The 21,634-nt window shown below is 44.1% G+C and overlaps 1 protein-coding gene across 1 annotated transcript in view; it reads left to right on the forward strand.

The window, feature by feature from the left end:
• The window catches only part of NDUFB5 (NADH:ubiquinone oxidoreductase subunit B5), a 47,131-nt gene extending 27,720 nt beyond the window's left edge, over positions 1-19,411 (forward strand). Inside the window, exons 4-6 of the mRNA XM_069213084.1 lie at positions 2,529-2,590; positions 5,314-5,420; positions 19,195-19,411. Of these exons, the coding sequence (XP_069069185.1) occupies positions 2,529-2,590; positions 5,314-5,420; positions 19,195-19,315 (290 nt within the window). The 3' untranslated portion in view covers positions 19,316-19,411. The remainder of the gene's footprint in view (positions 1-2,528; positions 2,591-5,313; positions 5,421-19,194) is intronic.
• Positions 19,412-21,634: the final 2,223 nt, after the last annotated feature.

Consider the following 21,634-nt stretch of genomic DNA (forward strand, 5'->3'; position numbering starts at 1 on the left):
CCCTTTGAGTCCATGCAGTCTTCTCAAACTCTTATCGAAGGCTACACTTGGCCTGCGCTGTAATTGTGCTCTACCACGAGTTGTACAGAGTCAACCCGTGCACCTGGATTGGTAATATGGTGCAGATGCATGGGCAGAGACAGATGACCATTTACATAGAGAATGCACCTGTGGAAAGGATGTGCCACCAAGTACACACTGGAGCACAGTTAGGTATGTGCATTAAAGAAGAGATTGCACAAGTGCCCCAGCCCCCTTCTGAGTGTAGATGAAAGAGGCACTAATATAAAGTTTTATTTTTATATCTGTAAATGATCAAGTACGATTTAAATAAGAAATGTTGTACAGTATGCCATGTTTTCATTTCAGTAGATTGGACAAAATATGGATTCTGTGGAATCAGAAAAAACAACGTGATTAAAACTAAGAAGTGTTGCTTGAGTCACTGAAGGAAGAGTAAAGACAAACAGGCGTCTATACACAGTACACCACAGAGTATCTACAGTACACCAGCATGATGAGCAGCTTCCTCTTAGCTTGTGGTATATATTCAAACATATTTACACCTTGAGGTTTCCTGTGCCCATAGTATTTTATAAATATGTTTTAATTGGTTATGAAACATAACAGACATTCTAAATAGGGCTCCCTGTTTTCGATTTGTACAGATAAATACAGTCAGAAAACCATTTACTTTCCTGTCAGTATTTATTTTTAAATTTGGATACTGAGCAATTCTACATACTGTAATTTATGACAGTCAGGACAAGAGCCCTGTGGATTGACAGGTACATAGGTTAAAAAATAAGTATGTTTTTAATAATGATGCCACAAGAGCAGTATATGTGCATAAGATTGATACTAAAGGTTTCATATTTAATTAAAGGTGAATTGATTTATCATTATGAGTCTTAATATCATTGAAAAGTGGTAGAGATTCAAATAAGAAAGTATATTTTTCAACTGATTAAATATGGAAGTATTCTAGCTTCAGCTTCATTTTTTTCACAAAACCTAAAATATCAGTGGATAAACAGAGATAAAATTAGCAAAAAATAAATATAGATAAATACAGACGGAAATGTCAAAAAAATACCATAAAACCGGGAGCCCTAATTATAAAACATACATTTTTTCCCACAACCAATTATAAGTGGTTTAGGAAAAGAACGTTATTGATATAATCTGTCCATTCTGTAAAACTAGAACAGAAATAAATAAATAAACCAACTTAGGAAGTTACATAATGTGATTGATTGCACCAATACATAACTTTCTGTTCAGCAGCGATAGTCACACTCTGTGAGAGGGCAAATTGACGCGACATATTTTATAGTGCAGAATACTCCAGCGGTGGTTTATCTTCCAATTCTCAGGGCAGTGCCAGTAATATTGAGTCACATCTTGACACCTTCTCTGTTCTTCCTCCTTTGGACCTTTAATCGCCTCCTTCCATCCTCCTCAGCCTGTGCCCATTTATGAAACTCAGAGCTCCACTCAGCCACATCTCGGGAGCCGGTGTATTTTTCAATTTAATAGGTGTAGCACTTTTTGCTATGGCCATTGCTAAGTCTACAATATTCCAATGACACTGGTCCACCTTGGTTCTGGACATGAGTTCCAGTAAGCATGTTTTAGGTTTGTGTAGGTTTTGTTTACTCGCTACCTTAGTAACCTAGTCAGAAACCCTAGTCCAAAAAAGTAATCACTGGATACATTTACACCATGTAAAAGAAAGTGGCTTCATCACATCTGCATTGAATGCGCTCATCTCCAAAACTCTTACACAGAATGTGTAGTCCTAGTGGAGTGGGATACGTGGGATGTACATAACTGAATTCGACCAATTGTACTTATGGAGACCTTCAGCGCTGGATGGAGAGCAGCTGACCATTTACTGTTCACTAATTCCACATCTCTTTCCCAACTCAAGTCTTGCCCCTGCTCTGTCCCAAGGGCTTTACATAGATTTGTTTATGTATGGCAATGTCTTCCCCAAGGGTAATTCTGGTGAGTGTGCATTATGCTATTTAGTTTAGCATATATGTCCCAGTAAACTGTATGACAAATAGCCTGTTTAAAAATATATATATATATATATATGTTTTCACTGTTGCTTGATTGCATTATTTGTGTTTCGGTTTGGGTCTGATCCTGTTGGGAATGATTTTCTTGGGAAAGTTAAGTGAAACGGATTTTTTGCCTAAGACGAAATACACGGGCATCAGTTTTTAGTTGAGAAAATCTACAGTGGGATTAGTTTGTAGCCATGTGGTTTGTCCCTGATTGAAAACTACCTAAATACCTAACCATAAATAGCAGTCTTCTCCCCCCCCCCCCCCCCAACACAGTTCACGAATGTGCATTGTTGTTCATCGATGAGTCTGGCTTTAACCTGAATGTTCCTGCAAGTCACAAGGGGAGAAGTTGACTGTTTTCATAGCTGGTCTGTTGTAATTTGTGCGCACGACAAATGCTTTCTGATTTTGTGCTAGTGTTGATTTTCCACTATTTGTCCATTCTACCAGGTGAAGCTGAATTGGCAGAGATTCCAGAGGGATATATCCCAGACCACTGGGAGTACTATTCGGTAACTTTTGTACATATGTTTTTATTTGATTTTTAAACCTATATTTCATTCGCATTATATAGCCAGTTATTTTTGGGCTGAAGAAGCAGCACCTCAGTCTGCATGTTTTATGATTGTACTGTTTTCCTGGTTGCATCAAAATACCTTTCAAGGTTTCTAGATCTTTGATTTGTAGCTTCCGTTTATACTACTAAAAAGGCAGAGTTCTGGTACAATGTTTTCAAAGTGAGACATGCGCCTTTACGTGCACAATAATCTTTTGATTACTATATTCACTCCAGGTTCTCATATCCTCCTCACAGCCCCACCTTGCCAAAAATACCTTCACATGTACTCGAGCCACATTCAATCCCATGCATCACCCGAGACTCCTCACATTTAATTTGTTAGTTATCTGAGGCATTCATAGGGTTTTCTGTTTATCAGCATTTATTTTCTGTGATTTATTATAGGGTATTTTCCATTGCTTTCACTAATGCTAAAAAGAGTGGTTATCGGTGTATATACATTTTGGCACCAAAACAATTTCAAATTTGAATTATCTGGAGTCAGTAAAAGTAGTGCTATTTTGGGGTCCGTAGCACCATTTATTAAAGTGATTGGATGCTCGGGTGAGTTCACGTGCTACGTACAGTAGAGAAGGAGTGTTTGAATGTTTTGGATCTTTGTATGGAGGAGTGCTCTTCAGAGCGGAGAGTCACTAAAGCAAAAATTTGAGGTACTGTAAATGTAGCGCTGCCCCTCTCTCGATTCTGGGGCACAAAAGAAGAGGAATAGAGATCTTCAACTGGCAAAAAGAACAGCATGTCACTTTTACGTCACATTCCCCTCTCCGGGCGAAACATATCACAGCTCTATTGATTATATAAAAATCAACCATTTAGCTATAAAAAAATAAAGCCATCTAATATTGCTGATTTGTTAGGTGGAAGGTTGAAGAAGAAGTCTATAATTGCAACTTTAGACACTTCCCTCTGTCCCACTGATAACTTCCTATTTCCAGAAACAGCAGTATTTGGGGGCATCTATAACCGCCAGCATTGGAGGGTCCCCACACCCCCTTCTACTTTTAGCTTGTTCAACAAGCGGAAGCCTGAAATAGATAAAAAATAGTAAATACATGTACATGTACTCACTTCACTTCAGAGGAGATTTTATTTGCCACAGAGATTCCGTACACAATCATCACTGGTTACTTTTGGTACTTAATGATGTGCTACAGTAGGCATAGCGCCTCTTCTTGTTTGGAAGGGATCAGCACTAGCTGGTCAAAATGAGTATTTCTGATCCTATATTAAGCAGTGGGATACAATAAGATTCAGGTTTGCTCCAAAGTCCTATTTATGTATCTTTGTGGATTACAACCAAAAACGAAGCAGCTGGAGGAGGAAAACCAGGCGAGTGATCCAACTTTCAGTGCTGACGAGGTAGGTCGCAATTGTTGTCTAGATGTTCAGACCTGGATGTAGGTCCAGCCTTTGGCTACTTAAAGGGAGCTAAAGATAAGTCATTAATTTGAGGTTTTCATTTCTGAGGGTGTTTCTTTTGCTATAGCTATCCTCCATCACGACCAAACCATTCTGAGTTGGGGAAATAATCTTATACGTTTCACACTATCAGAGTATACTACTGTCCTTTAGAATACGGATTCATTAGTAGCTTTAAGGTGCACAGGTCTCTCCAATCTAGTCTGCAGAAATTTTAGCTCTTGTTGAGGTACATTAAATAAAGCTGCTGTAATGCATCACTTCTTACAATTGTTTAAGTAAATGTTCCTCACCCCATCGAGATTTTCCAAAATGTTGATAATGGCATCTTTTCTGACTTTGGGCTGCAAGACTAGAAACCACATACGTTTGATACCACTTTATTGGCTTCCAGTCTAGTCAAAATTAGGTTTTGGTCTTCTTCATTTAAACTTCAAGAATAAATGGATATTTTTATTTTTATTTTTTTTCACGACTGACCACCTTTTTGCTCAGGGATGCCCTTTTATCTGCTTTCCACCACAACCTAGAGCATCTTTGAGTGTGTTGCAAAGTTTTTAGATGTTAGTTATACTTTCCATCCTGGGAGGCACTGGTGCTTGAAACACTGGCAGACCATTCTAATTTCTGGGAAGTGTCTGATGGTTAAGGCTGATTCCACATAATTTTACCGTAATTGCTCTTCTCCCATCAGAGAATCAGCATGTGTGGATCATGTCAGTAAAGTTAAGGAAGAACACGTAGTCTACACTTAGGATCAGCCCTGTGCCTTATGTTAAATATGACAAATATGGAGACTGAGCTGGTTAAACATTGGTATAAATTCTGTGGAAAACCACAAATTCAATGTTGTCACGGTATTTTAACAAAAGTGTTTCAAATAGCTGTTAAAGGTTGAGTTCAACATTAATAGGACTATAGTCGTTTAAAAAGTGAAGCATTAACATGGGTGACATTCTGTTCACTTTACAATGCACGTCTGAACGAGAACCTGTCCTATGACCATCCCAGGTGCAATAACTCCCAATTGATATCTTGGTAGGCCTACTTACTTTGACTGCAACCCGCCAAATTAGGGAAAACATTGAGTTCACAATACTGGCTTCTGATGCTTGGGCGTTTTAAAATTCTTTAGCCTCAAGATCTTCGATAGGCTAGCTCACAAAACCTCAAATTGTGGTAAAGCATGTGGCAACAAGACATTGTTGCTAAGTGTATTTCCTTTATTTTTTACAGCATCCTGTGACAAGGTGGATTGTTCGTTATGTATATGATCCCCCCGAGAAGGAGTATGAAAAACTGATGAATGTGCTTAGTATTGAAGCAGAAAAGGCAGACATGAGGTAAGAAAAAGGATGGATCATGCATTAGTATATAAGACAATTTTACCTTACTGATGAGGAGGGCAGAATTGGTAGGTAGCCACTCTGGGGAATGAGTATCTACCATGTTCAGCTACATGAGCGTAGACAAATTGCATAGTGAGTCAACAGTCTGGGTAGAAGGCTGATATCACTGCGGGCCCCATTCTTTTGTTGATCACACTGCCACTGTTAGTCAGTGAGTTAATATATTACGTAAAATGGTAGTAATATCCATGCAGTGATCCAAGTCCTGTCCCCTTACCTCACAAGGAGCAATACGCCAGGCTCACTGTTAGTCTGGTCAGGGACATTTTAAGGATTTTGGGGGCCCTGGCCAAACCCGTTTTGGGGCCCCCTATTCGGAACAGCTTTGAGTTTATGATCCATTTTTACATCTTTTATGCCCTATTTGGCCAGGTCAATGAGCGTGGACAGGCACATCGGTCTAAATTCTAAATGTTTGCATCTAATATTGAGAGACGGTGACATGTTTTCAACATTGTACCACAGCAGCAGCTCACTAATATTATTCCAAATAAATATCGATGACCCCCCTCCCCCCATTTCTGCTATGTAATGTCCTGTTTTGTCCTAAAAAACCTTTTATGGATGTTGCTCGAAACATCAACACAACATTTCTCTGCAAAATGTCATAATTAGTCTCCCACAGATCACCCTTATTGAAAATAAATTAAAGGAAAACTATACTTAACAGAATTAATAAAAAAAATTATTCAAGATCATTAAGGCAAGACTCTCTGCTGAACAGAGCTAGCTGTGTCGGATGGCCCTGAAAGGCTGGTGCACTAGGCCAGCACACACTTTGTCCTTGGCTTAAAACGTCTCTGGTATGGGGTAGTCAGACCAATCTTGCAAATTAAACTGCTTAAAGTGCCATATGAGGCTTGTGGTGTAGGCATCCCAGACATGAAACTGAGCTAGCAGTACCATTCACTGCTCTGTTGTGGTGCGAAGAAGAGACAAAGGACCCTGGTCTGTTATCTGGAGTGGTGTCTTTAAAATTGAAGACTTCTCTTCAATGGGATACCAATGGAGACGTATTACCAATGCTGGCTAAGAAGGCACAAACAGTATGGTGTATATAAAACATTTCCACACAATATATCGCATTAAAAAAAAAACTAGCAATGATGAGATGTAAGAAAAACAATAAAATGAAAACTTCCTAAGTACATGTGCAAAATTTCAATCAACCAACACCCCTCAAAAATAAAAAAATACACATTGGGCAAAGTTGAAACATGTACATGTTTTTCCTTATTAATAAAATATTATCTGAGATTGGTATGGGCCCTAAGACCATGGTATGGGCGGTATTTGTCAGTAAACTAAATCTATACAACGTCTGAAGGCCCAGCCCGGTTCTTGATAACGGGAGACAGGCGTCTGCATGTAACAAAGCAAGGAATTTTCCCAGTCCCACCCTAGGGGTGTCTGCCTCTGCAGTATTCAGAGAAATGTCCAAATCCTTAATATATAGGCAAAAGAGAAATGTGGCCAGCACACACCATTGTCTCACACCATGATTCATATAGATGGGATCTGTGCATTCCCCATTAACTCAATTCCTGATGCAGGCCATCACTGCCTCCTACATTTGGGCCAGGAAATGAACCAGAGCTGTCTCCACACCGATGTGTAGCATGTTATGTCGGAGTTTGCCTCTATCCACCCAGCCGATACTGAGGTGAAATCCATAAAGGCCAAGTACAAACAGGCCTTTGTCGCCTGTGAATATTTACTTATAAATAGGTGTAGATTTGGACAGTGTTAAGTGGTACGAAGGCCCTCCCTGAACCCATACTCAAATGAGGAAAAAATGCCCTTGACAGCTACTGCGGCCTCTGGGCGGTTAAGCAGGATCTTTTCCAGAACTTTACTTGTAGAAGCAAGTAAAGAAATAGAGCGATACCTCCGGGGGTCCCCTCTATTTTTGAAAATGGGGACAATGATGGAGTTTGACCATGATGTGGGTGGACCAGCAGTGACTGTGCTCCTTGGAACATTGGTGACTAGTGCAGCCCCTAGATCGATACTATTGTAGGAAAGGTCCATTGGCACTCCATCAGGGTGGGAGGGCTTATTAATCACACACCGCTTGATCGCAGGTCTGACCTCTTCTACGGAAGACCCTTGAAAATTGACCCTAAGTTACCACGACAACTATCAAAATCAACTTGGCTATCATATAACCTGGAAAAATATTCCACCCTTTTGTTAGGCAGTATAAAGATATCCAAGGGAGCGTTATGGCTGTCTGCAAATTAGGGGGCATTGACCGTTTTCCAGAATAAGCGGGCATAATTCTTGAGAAATAAAAATATTACTACACTGATCGTGCAAGAAATGCGAATATTCATCAGTATTGTTGCTTGGTACCCCACAAACAAGGTTACTAAGATTTGAACACAACCTACGATGAAAGTAGGCCCGCCTCCCTGAAATCGCAATATAAGCCTTATCCAACTCATTCATGACTTTTCTATGGGATTGGCCAAGGAAGAGTGCTATCTTGTGTCGCTCACAACAAAGTTATTATGATAAAAGATAACCACAATAAGCATTTCCTTGGTCTTTTGCTGAAAAGTGATAATTTGAAAGTGTGGGGAGAAGCACTGTGTGAATCTTCCAGTATAGAGTAGTGGAAATTAGTGTCAGCAGACCACCTCTGTGATGACCCCCCCACTGGAATAGACAGCTGGTGTACGTATAGACATAAAACCATTTATGTAAACTGCATCGCAAGTCTTAGTTTCTTGTAAAGATATAATATTGGGATCTTTAAATCAGTCCATTCAGAAATATCCAGTTTGGACCGTAGACCAGCCACATTCCGGACCAAACATTTGAGATTAAATTTAGAGGCACCCGACTGTTTGTCGATAGATCAACCAGGACTAACACCCACATTTGTTTCAGTGGGTCTTACATTAATGACAGTCAGTTACTTGACCACCGGATGCGTCAGCTCCTGTTCTTTACCAAATTGAACTTCTGCTGATTTGGGAGTATCCAGTCAGTCATTATCCGATAGACCAAAGACAGGGGCAAAACGGTTTACGTTGGCGTGAGGATCAGATCTAGGTTTGGCTGCTGGAGATAATGGATGGTTAAAAAAATTTAAAAAAGGCCCAGTGGAAACACACGTATGTTGCCTTAGTTTATTGTTTGGTACCTAAACGATGTAGTGTGCCCACCAGCCAAGGACCCCTGAAGTTCACAAACACACAGACCACTGTTAGGATTTTCGGACCGTGGCCAAGCCATCCTAACCTCCGCACCATAAGAATCTTGTCCACGAAGTCAGTAGGCCAGCGTGATTTGCTCTTACACCAGTGGGCAACTTTGTATTTGTATTTTAGACCCCTTCAGTTTTCATGAGGGTCGTTGTCCAGAGGAGGGACACCAATGAGGACTGGTCGCATAAGGTGAACACTCAGGCGATAATTGAAGGCGCTGCAAACACCCAGCTCTTCATGCCTAATGTTCTTTGCAGATTGGTGGTGGTCTGCGGTGTTTAGCACTTGGCTTCTGTGATTGTGCGTTTTGAGAGACAGTGCATGGGCAAGCTAGGATCGTTAGGAGTCAAATCTGGGTTCACAACTGAAAACTCTCTTGCCTGTCTGCCTCTCTGCAGGCATGGAAACAGAGGAAACGTCTGCTCGCATGAAGTGAGAGCTGTTTGGCATCTCTGACTTCATGCGAATGAAGTGAGCACACAGCTATGTCCTGGGGTGGGCACCCTGGGACATAGCAGGAGCCCGCTCTGTGGGGGTGACGGTCCCCAGGGTGATTATTGGCTCAACGGGGGGCAGCCCCCTCCATTGAGCATTGCGCTTGGCCATGGGGTGGCTGCGCGCCTCCCTCCCCATATCCCTCTACTACCGCCCCCTCTCCCGCCCTGTATTTCAATAGAGCCCTGGGGAGGTGGCATTCCCACAGGGCTGCAGGGAGGCTGGGCGGCCCCCTGCACTCGTTTTCATTAGTGCCTCAGGAGGTGGTGGTCCCAGAGGCTATGAGGTGGCCACACAGCCCTCCCCCTAGCACTGGTTTTAATTAGTTTCGCAGGGAGGTGGCAGTCCCAGGGCTGCAGCAGGCCGCTCCTCCTCTATCCCCCCCAGACCCCGCATTAATAATTTCAATGTCTTGAGGAACCGGCCCACGTGGAGGCTTCACTTCTTTCTCTCTTTTTTTTTTTTTTTTTTTTTTCGGCATATCCGCCACAACATTTGCAGAATTGATTTACACCAAATAAAAAAAAAGGTTGCTTTCTGAACCAAGAGCTACCTTTCTGTTAAATTAGGTGTAATTCCGTCGGGCAGAGTATCATAGACTGGAGTAGGGTGGAGTGGGTTGAAGTTGATTGGGATAGAGTGGGGTGGATCGGATTGGGGGTAGAGTGGGGTGGATTCAAATGGGGTGAGTTGAATTGGGGTGAATTATATTGGATTGGGTAGATTGGATTGGAGTTATGGGGTGGATTAGATTGGAGTTGGGAGGTTTGGATTCTGTGGATTGGACTGGGGTGGGGTGGGCTGCAGTGGAGTGGACTAGGGTGGAGTGAATTGGTTTGGAGTGGGTGGATTGTAGTACAGTGAGTTGCATTGGAGTAGGGTGGATTGGAGTAAGGTGGGGTGGATGGATTGGAGTGCGGTGGACTGTACTGGGATAGGGTGGGATGGTTTGGATTGAGGTAAAGTCAGTGGATTGGAGTTGAGTGGTGTGCATTGAAATGAGGTGGGTGGATTGGGGTGTGATGGACTGGAGGAGTGCAGTGTGGTGGATTGCATTGAGGTGGGTTGGATTGGTGTGAATTGGAGTTGGGTGGACTGGACTGGATTGAGTTGGGAGTATTGGGTGGAGCAGGGAGGATTAGTTTGAGCCGGGGGATTACGTGGAGCAGAGAGGATTGATGTGGGGTGGGTTGGATTCATTGGAGAGGGGCGAACTTGATTGCAGTGGGTAGATTAAGGTGTTTTGGAGTGGATTGGACTGGAGAAATGTGGATTAATGTGGACTGCATTGTACTGGGGTGGATTAAAGTGGATTGTATTGGAGTGGTGTGCAGGGATTGGATTGGAGTGGGGTGGATTGGGTAGCAGTAGACTTGGGTGGATCGGAGTGGGAGGGGTGGATTGGAGTGTGGTCAGGTGGATTGGAGTTGGGTGGGATAGATTGGATTGCAGTGGGTTTGACTGGAGTAGGTTAGACTGGAGAGGGGTGGATTGGACTGGATTGGGTGGGGTGCAAGGGACTGGGCTGGATTGGGATGGGGTGCAAGGGATTGGGGTGGGATGCAAGGGACTGGATTGGGTTGGATTGGATTGTGTGGGGTGGATTGGAGTGGGTTTTGATGGACTGGATTGGAGTATGGTGAATAGGGATGGAGTGGGATGGATTGGATTTGGGTGAGATGGATTGGATTGTAGTGGGGCAGATTGTTTTGTACTGGAGTGGGGCATATTGTTTTGGATTGGAGTGGTGCATATTGGAATGGGACAGATTGATTTGGATTGTATTGGGGCAGATTGTATTGGGGCAGATTGTATTGGGGCAGATTGTATTGGGGCAGATTGTATTGGGGTGGATTGGATTGGGATTGAGTGGTGTGGGGTATATTGGATGTGAGAAGGATGGGTTGCTTTGGATTGGAGTGGGACCGATTGGAGTGGACCAGATTGTTTTGGATTGGATTGGAGTGGGGCAGCCTGCAGTGGTGGGGATTGTTTTAGATTGAAGTGGGGCTTATTCGAGTGGGAAAGATTGTTTTGGATTGGACTGGCTGGGGATTGGAGTGGGTCAGATTGTTGTGGATTGGAGTGGGTCAGATTGTATTAGGTTGGATTGGAGTGAGTTGGGTTAGCGTGGATTGGATTGGTGTGCGGTGAATTGAGATGGAGTGGGTGGATTGTTTTGGATTGTAGTGGGGCAGATTGTTTTGGATTGCAGTGGGGCAGATTGTTTTGGCAGATTGTTTTGGATTGGAATGGGGCGAACTGGAGTAAGGCAGATTGTTTTGGATTGGAGTGGAGCAAACTGGACTAATGCATTGTTTTGGATTGGCGTAGGTTTAGAGAACTGGGGTGGGTTGAGTTGAGTTGGATTGGATTGGGGTGAGAGGTTTGGATTGTGGTGGGGTGGATTTTTGTTGGGTGGATTGGGGTGTACTACACTATGTGTTAAAGCATAATTTCAGAAATTACACATGTGAGGAAATGCCTTCTTTGGCATGGTTACCCCCTAACTTTTTGCCTTTTGTTGATGCCACTTATGATTGAAAGTGTGCTGGGATCCTGCTAACCAGGCCCCAGCACCAGTGTTCTTTCCCTAAACTGTACCTTTGTTCCCACAATTGGCACAGCCCTAGCACACAGATAAGTCCCTTGTAACTGGTACCCCTGGAACCAAGGGCCCTGTGGCCAGGGAAGGTTTCTAAGGGCTGCAGCATGTATTATGCCACCCTGGAGACCCCTCACTCGGCACATGCACACTTCCTCACAGCTTGTGTGTGCTGGTGGGGAGAAAATTACCAAGTTGACATGGAACTCCCCTCAGGGTGCCATACCCACATCCCACTGCCTGTGGCATAGGTAAATTGCCCCTGTAGCAGCCCTTACAGCCCTAAGGCAGGGTGCACTATACCACAAGTATGGGCATAGTTGCACGAGCACTATGTCCCTACAGTGTCTAAGCCAAACCTTAGACATTGTAAGTGCAAGGTAGCCATAAAGATTATATGGTCTGGGAGTCTGTCAGTTACGAATGCCACAGTTCCATAATGGCTACACTGAAATCTGGGAAGTTTGGTATCAAACTTCTCAGCACAATAAATCCACACTGATTCCAGTGTGGGATTTATTGCAAAATGTCCACAGAGGGCATCTTAGAGATGCCCCCTGTATAACAGTCCAACTCCTAGTGTTAGGCTGACTAGTTCCTGCCAGCCTGCCACAACCAGGCGAGTTTCTGGTCACATGGGGTTGAGTGCCTTTATCACTCTGTGGCCAGGAACAAAGCCTGCACTGGGTGGGGGGTGGGGGGGAGGGTGGGGGGGCTTCTCACCTCTCCCTGTAGGAACTGTAACACCTGGCGGTGAGCCTCAAAGGCTCATGCCGGTTGTTACAGCGCCCCAGGGCATCCCAGGTAGTGGAGATGCCCGCCCCTCCAGACACAGCACCCACTTTTTGCAGCAAGTCCAGAGGAGATAATTAGAAAAACAAGGAGGAGTCACCTACCAGTCGGGACAGCCCCTAAGGTGCCCTTAGCTGAGGTGACCCCTACTTTAAGAAATCCTCCATCTGGGTTCCCTCAGGGAGGAGGCACAAGGTAGTGCAGCCACCCTCAAGGACAGTAGCCATTGGCTACTGCCCCCAGACCTAAACACATCCCTAAATTTAGTATTTAGGGGCGACCCTAAACCCAGGAATAAGATTCCTGCAACCTTACAACAAGGACTGCTGACCTGAAAGCCCTGCTGAGACGACGGAGACGACAACTGACTTGGCCCCAGCCCTACCGGCCTGTCTCCAGTCTCCAAGGACCAGCACAGCGACGCATCCAGCGGGACCAGCGCCCTCTGAGAACTCAGAGGACTGACCTGCACCTAAAGGACCAAGAACCTCTTGAGGACAGCGTCTCTGTCTAGAAATTGCAACAAAGTAACTTTCCCGCCAGAAGCATGAGCCTTCACACTGCACCCCACACCCCTGGCTCGAGTTTGGAGAAACCAACACCGCAGAGAGGACTCCCAGGCGACTCCAATGACGTGGACACCCTGAGTCGACCTCCCTGCACCCCCACAGTGATGCCTGCATAGATGATCCACAGGCTCCCCCTGACTGCGACTGCCTGTTAACAAAGCAACCCAACGCCTGGACCAAGCGCTGCACCCGCAGCCCCCAGGACCAAGAGGAGCCACCTACCAGTGCAGGAGTAACCAGCAGGCGGCCCTCATCCTAGCCCTGGCGGTGGCTGGCCCAAGAATCCCCCCTGTGCCCTGCCTGCATCGCCAGAGTGACCCCCGGGTCCCTCCATTGATTTCTACAGCAAACCAGACAACTACTTGCACACTGCACCCGGCCGCCCCTGTGCCGCTGAGGGTGTGTTTTGTGTGCCTGTGTTTGTCCCCCCAGTGCTCTACAAAACGCCCCTGGTCTGCTCCCCGGGGACGCAGGTACTTACCTGCTAGCAGACTGAAACCGGGGCACCCCTGTTCTCCATAGGCACCTATGTGTTTTGGGCCCTCCTTTGACTTCTGCACATGACCGGCCTTGTGTTGCTGGTGCTGTGGCTTTGGGGTTGCCTTGAACCCCCAATGGTGGGCTGTCTATGCCCAGGAGACTGACTGTGTAAGTGTTTTACTTACCTGAGAAACTAACCAATACTTATCTCCCCCAGGAACTGTTGATTTGTGCACAGTGTCCACTTTCAAAATAGCTATTTACCATTTTAACCAAAACTGTGTGTACTACTGTTTTAAATCAAAGTTCTATACTCACCTGTGGGAAGTACCTTCAATTTTATGTACTTACTTCAAATTTGAATCTTGTGGTTCTAAAAATAAGTTAAGAAAATATATTTTTCTATATAAAAACCTCTTGGCCTGGAGTTAAGTATTTGATTGTGTGTTCCTCATTTATTGCCTGTGGGTGTACAACAAATGCTTAACACTACCCTCTGATAAGCCTACTGCTCGGCCACACTACCACAAAATAGAGCATTGGTATTTTCTAATTTTGCCTCTATCAACCTCTAAGGGGAACCCTTGGACTCTGTGCACACTATCTCTCACTTTGAGATAGTATATACAGAGCCAACTTCCTACAACACATAATAAAGAAACCATGTCACTTTGCAATATATATAATCTTCATCTTTTGAGAACAACACCTAAGGGCAAAACCAAATGAAAACATGAGTGCAAAGTGAGAAAAGACAAATTGACAAAATAAAAGAAAGTTAGCTATAAAAAATTAACCTTTGCAATTTTGTTTGTCCTGCTGGGCACGTTTTTGACAGTCGCAAGCCTTCTGTTTGTATGGCACAACAAGATAAGAAGAACAAAATAGTACCTCAGTTGCTTCGGGAGCAGCAAACAGGATCTAATTAAGTTGAATCAATCAATGCTTGGTCCCTGCTCCACATAGATGAATGGAAATGATGCTTGGCCTGCAGTGATGAATTATGAGGCTGTAAAGCAGAGTGCCATGCAAGCCAGCAACAGGCAGACACCAAGGCCTTTACTGTACACAACAGAGTCTAGCAGGCGAAACACCGGCACTAGCGCATGCACTCCATGGCTCAACCCTAAAAAGTGTAAGCAACAGATATAAACAAGCCTGCACCTCTTTTTGGTAGGAGCTGTTCTGATAGTATGTTCAAATCTGGGATTCCAGCAACTCAGTGCTTAATTTGTGCTTGATGTTTCCGGTGCAGAGCACAGGCACTTATTTTTGAGGGCCAACGCTTATTCTTCTGCCTCAAGCATTTGCTGCGAGCAAAAGACACATATGGGAAAGAGAAAAACGAAAAAGCGTCACAATGGGAGAAAGCTGCAAAAGTGAACTGAAAGGGCAGAGAGTGCTTTAAATGGATTTAAGAGGCCCGAGATGGCTTCAGGATTACGCTGCCTAAGTATTCTGTGTTCCCACATTTAATTGCAGCAGACGCATGTTTGAAGAGGGCTTTGGGGCACGTTTGTATTTACAAATTAAGGACTGCAGCAACTGCATTTTACAAGGAGGCTATCTGCTACTCTTGCTGCCTGATCTCGGGAGGGTCTTCAAATAACCACCAATACCCATGTTTTATGATGTCAATCTACTTTTACTCGCCTGAAGATGCTTCTGCCAGGAATGGAAACATTTTGTCCTTAAAAAAAAAAAAAAAAAAAAAGCTAATTACAAAAAGGGTTTTAAAAAAAAAGAAAATCGGGCATGCTGCACGATACAGTTAAAAATAATTGCCAAAGCCCACATGACTCATAAGCAAGACCTATTGGCCTTGCCAGTGATTGCTGGCCTTTGTCATTTGTTGAAAATCTTTACTCCTGATGGACAGGTGAGCCTACCACAAGGAATTGAACTGTGACCATCTGCTTGCAGTTTATTTTGTTTATTAATTAACACGCTGTGCCTGCTCTGCCATCTAGTGTTGAACTCAGAGAATACAAACTAGTTTTCCTCTACGTCTTTTTTATGGAAACCAAGAATGAGTTGAATGACTCATGTTCGCGTTCTCTTAAATCCACAATGAATATTTAGCGACATTCATTAATGTAAAAAAAAAAACAGAACTCGAATGATAAATGTTGTATTTTAAATGAATTATTAAATTAGGAACCTTAAGAAGCATTAAATACATAATTATATTAATACTGATTAAATTAAAATATAAGGAATCCTAACCTATGTGAACGTCTCAAGTCTAGGTATTATATTAAAAAGGAGACACCTTACTGCTCATTACTGTCCAGATATTTTCCGTAATCACAGTAATGTTGCATCTAATACTTAGGTTATTATTAGAAAATGAAGTTTGGAGCATGTAGCAAGTGACTTCATATTCTGTGTTCAGTTGTTACTTTGCATTATTTTATTTTTAAGTAGGTTTTCCTTTAAAGTTGACTTTTCTTTATTTAACCTTGAAAAGCGGATCCTGTGGTTGAAGTTATGGTAGCTTAAGTAATCACTTCGGATATAATAGGTTAGAATCTTTAGAGTAGAACTGGGGGAGGGGGGGTGCGGGTGGTCCTAAACCTCGGAAGCACCAAAACTAAATTATTGTCCCAATTCGTAGTATGAAAGGAAATCACTAATAACAAAATATGATGAGCATCGCTCGAGAGGGAGCCTCACGGAGTGCAGTCGGGGTATTGCAGCTTTGTTGGGCTATCTCTGCACCAATGCTCGATTTCATTACTTCATATACTCTGGATGCTGCTACTCCCTCTATAACCATCTGCCCTGCTGGTGTCTTTAATTCCTCTGCACGTTTGTCATTACGAGACATCTGTGGCTATTGAGTAACGTGACGTCACCTACATGTTGTCTCCAGCTGTCACCAGCTTCCGGATGAGAGTTCTTCATATTTAAGTCCCTGTGTAAGATTGTTACGAAGACGTCATCCCCTGGGGTACACAGGCGGCCCCCTCTAGGTGGCTCTGTTACATGGACCCTTCCCGGCGTGGACCTTTGTAAGATACTTAACCTGTTTCAGGAACCTCAAATGACCATAAATGATGCTGAAATTCCAAGATCAAAAACATCGAACGCTATCAACCAGCCCTTCTTTCATGTCCTTGAACAGCTTAGCCGAAATTCTGTCTCTTAACACTAGCGTGGTCTGTTTCCACGACCGGTAGAAAGCTCACCTATTCAAAAAGTTATCTTTTAATTTCTGATTTCATGTGAACTGCTCCATTGCCCCGGGGTTAGGTCTTCGTGACCACTGGGTCACTTCTGCCTTTCTTCTAAAGTGACATTGGGTGCAGGAGGGCAGGGTGGGCGTGTAATTTAGGGCACCCACCATCATGCACTCACCTGATCCATCGGTTCTATCTGCTGCCATCAGCCGCAAAGCAGTCGACTAGAGGATGGCGCCTCTCCTGAACCCCCAGTGCCAGGTTTGAGCTCTGGGTAGCCTGGTTGGTATTTTGAACCAATACGTACCCCAGGATGCGTTTTTGAAGTATTTCTTCCAACAGAAAGTCTGCCAAAACAATCCTCGACATGGGCATTACTCGTTTTGGCCCTGAACCAACCTCCTCTCTCACGAGCCTGAAATGTGTCACAAAGGGTCCACGGGCTCGTGTACTGTACGGGGATACTGTAGGTCTAAACACACCCCAAACAAACCTGAAATGATGAAATGGGCCCCGATCAACTGTAACCTTAACGAGGTTACAACATGTGCGGAAAAGTACTTAAGACGGAACCCCCCCTAGTCTCATTTCTCTGATAGTTGTGACATGTTATCTGTTTGTACTGCAGGGGAATATGGCAACCTAATCGTGATGTATTGTTAAGGTGATCCATCGTTATTTTTATTTTATTTTTTTATATACATATATAAGCGATACAATCAACGAAGGAATGCCACACAATATTTATCTTGGGGGAAAAAAAGCAACCACACTGAAAAGCATTTTCAATGCAACGAGTCTCGCATTTGTTCGAGTTAGAGCTATTAGCGTTGTAAAGCAGTCCGGACTCCAGGCTGAAAACATCGAGCCTCGTATGTTTTTGGTACTTTACCGGTGCTGTGTAGGTGAGCTAAACACAGGAAAAGGCATGACCTATGCATGCCTTTCACAAATGAAAGCAAGCGGATTTTAAAAGGCAAGCCCACGAACCAATGTAAGTGACTGACTGACTGGCATGGGCGTGGTTTGAAGCCCAAAGAGAGATTACACAACAAGGAAGCACTTTGTGCTCACCCTTAAAAACTACTAGAAAATGTACACATCGCATCTGGAAACATTGCTTTGTCCAAAACTGGAGCAGTGAGGACCAGTTTACAAACTGCTTGGTTATTATGGTGGCCGAGCTCCAGGAGGTGGCGCTGTGGCTACAGAGTGACGGCTGCGGTGTGCAGATTCACTGCTGGGGTGGGTTGAGGATTTTAATCCTGGGAAGGAAGCGCTTCTAAACTCAGTATGTCTGCTTTATGCAGGAACGCCATATATGAGATGAACATTTGTGCATTGCTGGCGGCATTTACGAATAGCTTTTATTTTTTATTGAGGGGAATTATTCAGACGCCCAGAACCAGACAAGCTCGCCCACCTACATGACATGCAGGTACATTAATTAGTACAATCAGCACAGGGGCCGCCACATTGGCGCAGGCACTTTTGACTAAAGTGGTGCCTGCTTGTGTTTAGAGTTTTGTCAGTTTTGGTTTTAGACTGTCTGCTTCGACAAAACATATGAGAACGGGGGATAGTAATCTGTTATTTACTGTGTCCAGAGATGGCACACAACCACGTAACTGCACATCAATTGGCAGGTCTTTTTAGATTTCCCCAAAAGACGTCCACCAAAAACGAATCAATCAATTTCGCTGCAGCATCTGTAAGAAAGTACAATGCTCTATGCTAAACTGTACATTTTTTTTTGTCCCAAAAAACGTAAAAGCAGTGAATCTATATATATTACAGTGTTGCGTAAATGCTATTTTGTGGCACAAATGGTCTTTTTCTATGCCGCAACATTTGTTAATGCTGCAAATTCTGTGGGGTCTGCGTAAACTGGTAGTAATTGGCCTCCTTGAAGGAGGAGAATGCGCCAGTGGGAGGCTGTCGAGAGGCGCGTGGCTGGCGGGGAAGTTTTTGGGGCTGGGCAGACGGCTAGGCATTACGTTTAGGAGAAGCATTTGTCAGGTGCTATGAAGTACACAACACCCCGCAGGCTAAGATGGAATGAATGTGGCCTAGAGGCTGCCCGGTAAATCGCTACGATGCATAGGAGTTTTGTGGCTGCTTGGATGGCAAACACACCCCATCTAGTCATGCTCGCAGTTTATAACTGAGAGAACAACTTGCTTGCAGGTCGCAGGACCGAATAAATGCCTAATGAGCAGTTTATTTGTACGTTTTTAAAATACATTCAGAAAACCACTTACGTAACCGGTATCAACATCGGTGATTCAAGTGACTTTACATAATTATTGTGAACTAAAGCTTACCTGGACTCAGTTGGTTTAATTGATCCTGCTTTTCATTTTCCTGTAGGTTGGCCCAGTTGGAAGCCCGCAGACTGATGCGCGAAAGAGGAGATGGGCCGTGGTATCATTATGAGACTCTAGATAAGAACCTTATCGATAACTCTCCCAAAGCCTATCCCGACGCCTGAGAGTCACTCACATTAAAATGTCATCTACTGTACAGAATCAGTTGTGTGTGTTCTATAATAAACTATTTTGGCGGCTTCTCTGCCCAGATACACGTATTTTATTTCCGCGTGTCCGTTTGAGGGAACTGCAGACAATGATGTCCATACCATCAGTTTTGGTATTCGTAGGTCATGTGTGACACTGGCGCATGTAGACCTATTTTGCTGCCAATAATGGGCTGATATTGACTTAGATTTTCTTGTAAGTGTCTGATAAATTATATTTTGAGGGTTTTAAGAAGTGTATCGTTTCTATTCAGCCTCTAACGCTAAAAGCGTCAAGCACATCAAATGTATGAAGGGCATTTATTGTGGCAATAAAAACTGCAACAATACACGCGCAAAACGTTTGGTGTATTCTGATTCCTGTACTAGTTTTTCGTTTGTCGTAGGAGAATAGGGGGAGAAGGCATGGGGAGAGCCGAAAATGGAGGACAAGCAGGCGGAGCTATTGTGTAGACGAGACACGGGAGTCCAGGAAGATGGGGAGCAGGAGGTGGGAAGACAGAGAAGGGAATTTTTGCAGAGGATCTAGAGACCGAAGGTGGAGCAGGACACACGAGTTCGAGTGGAAGCAGGAATTCGGGAGACTGAAGATGAGTAGAAAGATGAAATGGAGATTGATGCAGTGGGTGAGTAGGAGGAGAAGAGATCTATGAAGGGCAATTAAAAAATATGGAAAAAAACACAAAAAGGGTATGGGGATCGCTTGTAATGAGGAGCTGTACCCAAGGGATATTATTCAGGGGCTCCTAGACCTCAATGGGTGTATGAATGAAGTGCAAGTGCTGTGGAGTGGTGATGGGTAGGGGGGCGGGGGAAGAGGGGGGTATTTCTTTTACGGACTAGGTTGTCTCACACACTATATAGTGTCATGCTTCATCATTTGTCCACCTAGCCCCACCCAGGTAGGACAATGCCACCTGGGCTGACTCAACCTCACCGTTAAAGGAACGGGAGGGAGTGCGTAAATTATTATCTGGAATAAGCTGGATCCAGCTAAGCTAGGGAAAGATAAAAAAACACCTAAGCAGTTACCGGTGTGCAATCTACACTTTTAATAATGGTGTCTGCTGGTGTATTAAAAACAAGGATGGGACACCAGGGTGAGAAGAAGGACTTACTGGGTCACCTATCTAAAAATGGCTGACATGTTTCTGCCCTCTACAATGGGCCAAGGAAGGTCTGGGGGCATTCTTCAGGGCCTAGGATCCCTAAACGTCATGCAATGCAGAGACAAACATCCAACACTTAGTAAGAGAGTGGGTACAGAAGTATAAGAAATGATGAGGCCTACCAGTGGCGAGGAACTACCTAGCATAGGCCTAAGGGAACAGAAGCATGATTTACGTTTCGTAAAAAACAACACAGCACAGCAAAACACATGCAGAGGGGTGACACAGCAAGCCAAAGTCATGCAGTGTAAGAGGTGTAACATATATCTACCAAGAACATAAATATCTTACCTCACGTCTAAAGGCTACTTGGCCCATATTCCAGGAGGGGGAGTGTCCCCTTATAGTCACACTCTAGGGGAAGGGGAGAGAAAGGAAATAGGCAGGGACGGCAGTCAATATGAGTAAAAGAATCCTGATTCTGTGGAAGAGGTCGTAGGTATACTCCCTAGGGAACATTTAGGAGAATACCTCTGTGAAACGACGAGATAGACAACATCTCGTGTCAAAAAGGTGGGTGCAGCTTAATGGACACCTGCAGAGAGGCAATATGCTGCAACAGGGGGAAAAAAACGGTAAGCAGACAGTCGGGAACCAACGTCATTACATGCTAGAGAACCCGACCGTCTGAGCCCCAGCTCAGGGAAACAGACAATGGGTAAAGTAAACTGCACACACTGCTGCAACCAACAAACACTCAGCCAACCAGAATGATTCTTATCTGTAGCGTAGCAGTAGATCTCAGAAGGGAAATGGGAGGAGGTGCTCCGGCACTCACTACGTCAAAGGAGGCGCTCGCTATGCGCCTAGTCCGTCCCCTCACTGGACCGCTTGAGGTGCGTGGTCCAGAGTGGCGGCGGCTTAAATAGTAAGTGCAATTAGGTACTAATGAGGTACCCCCTGCGTGATTAAAAAGATGGAACTGCACACGGGGAAGAGATGAGCACAGATGAGGTGATAAAAAGGATTGACACCTGGTCGAAAGATGGAGGAGTTGAAAGAGTGATGGGGTAAAGGAAGGTAGATAAGAAAATAGATGGATGCCAGCTACCACCAAGGAGACTAAATGGATGGTGGAATTCACTTAATACTGTTGTTTAGTCCT

The sequence above is a fragment of the Pleurodeles waltl genome, chromosome 11, assembly GCF_031143425.1.
Source record: "Pleurodeles waltl isolate 20211129_DDA chromosome 11, aPleWal1.hap1.20221129, whole genome shotgun sequence".
Taxonomy (NCBI): Eukaryota; Metazoa; Chordata; class Amphibia; order Caudata; family Salamandridae; genus Pleurodeles; species Pleurodeles waltl.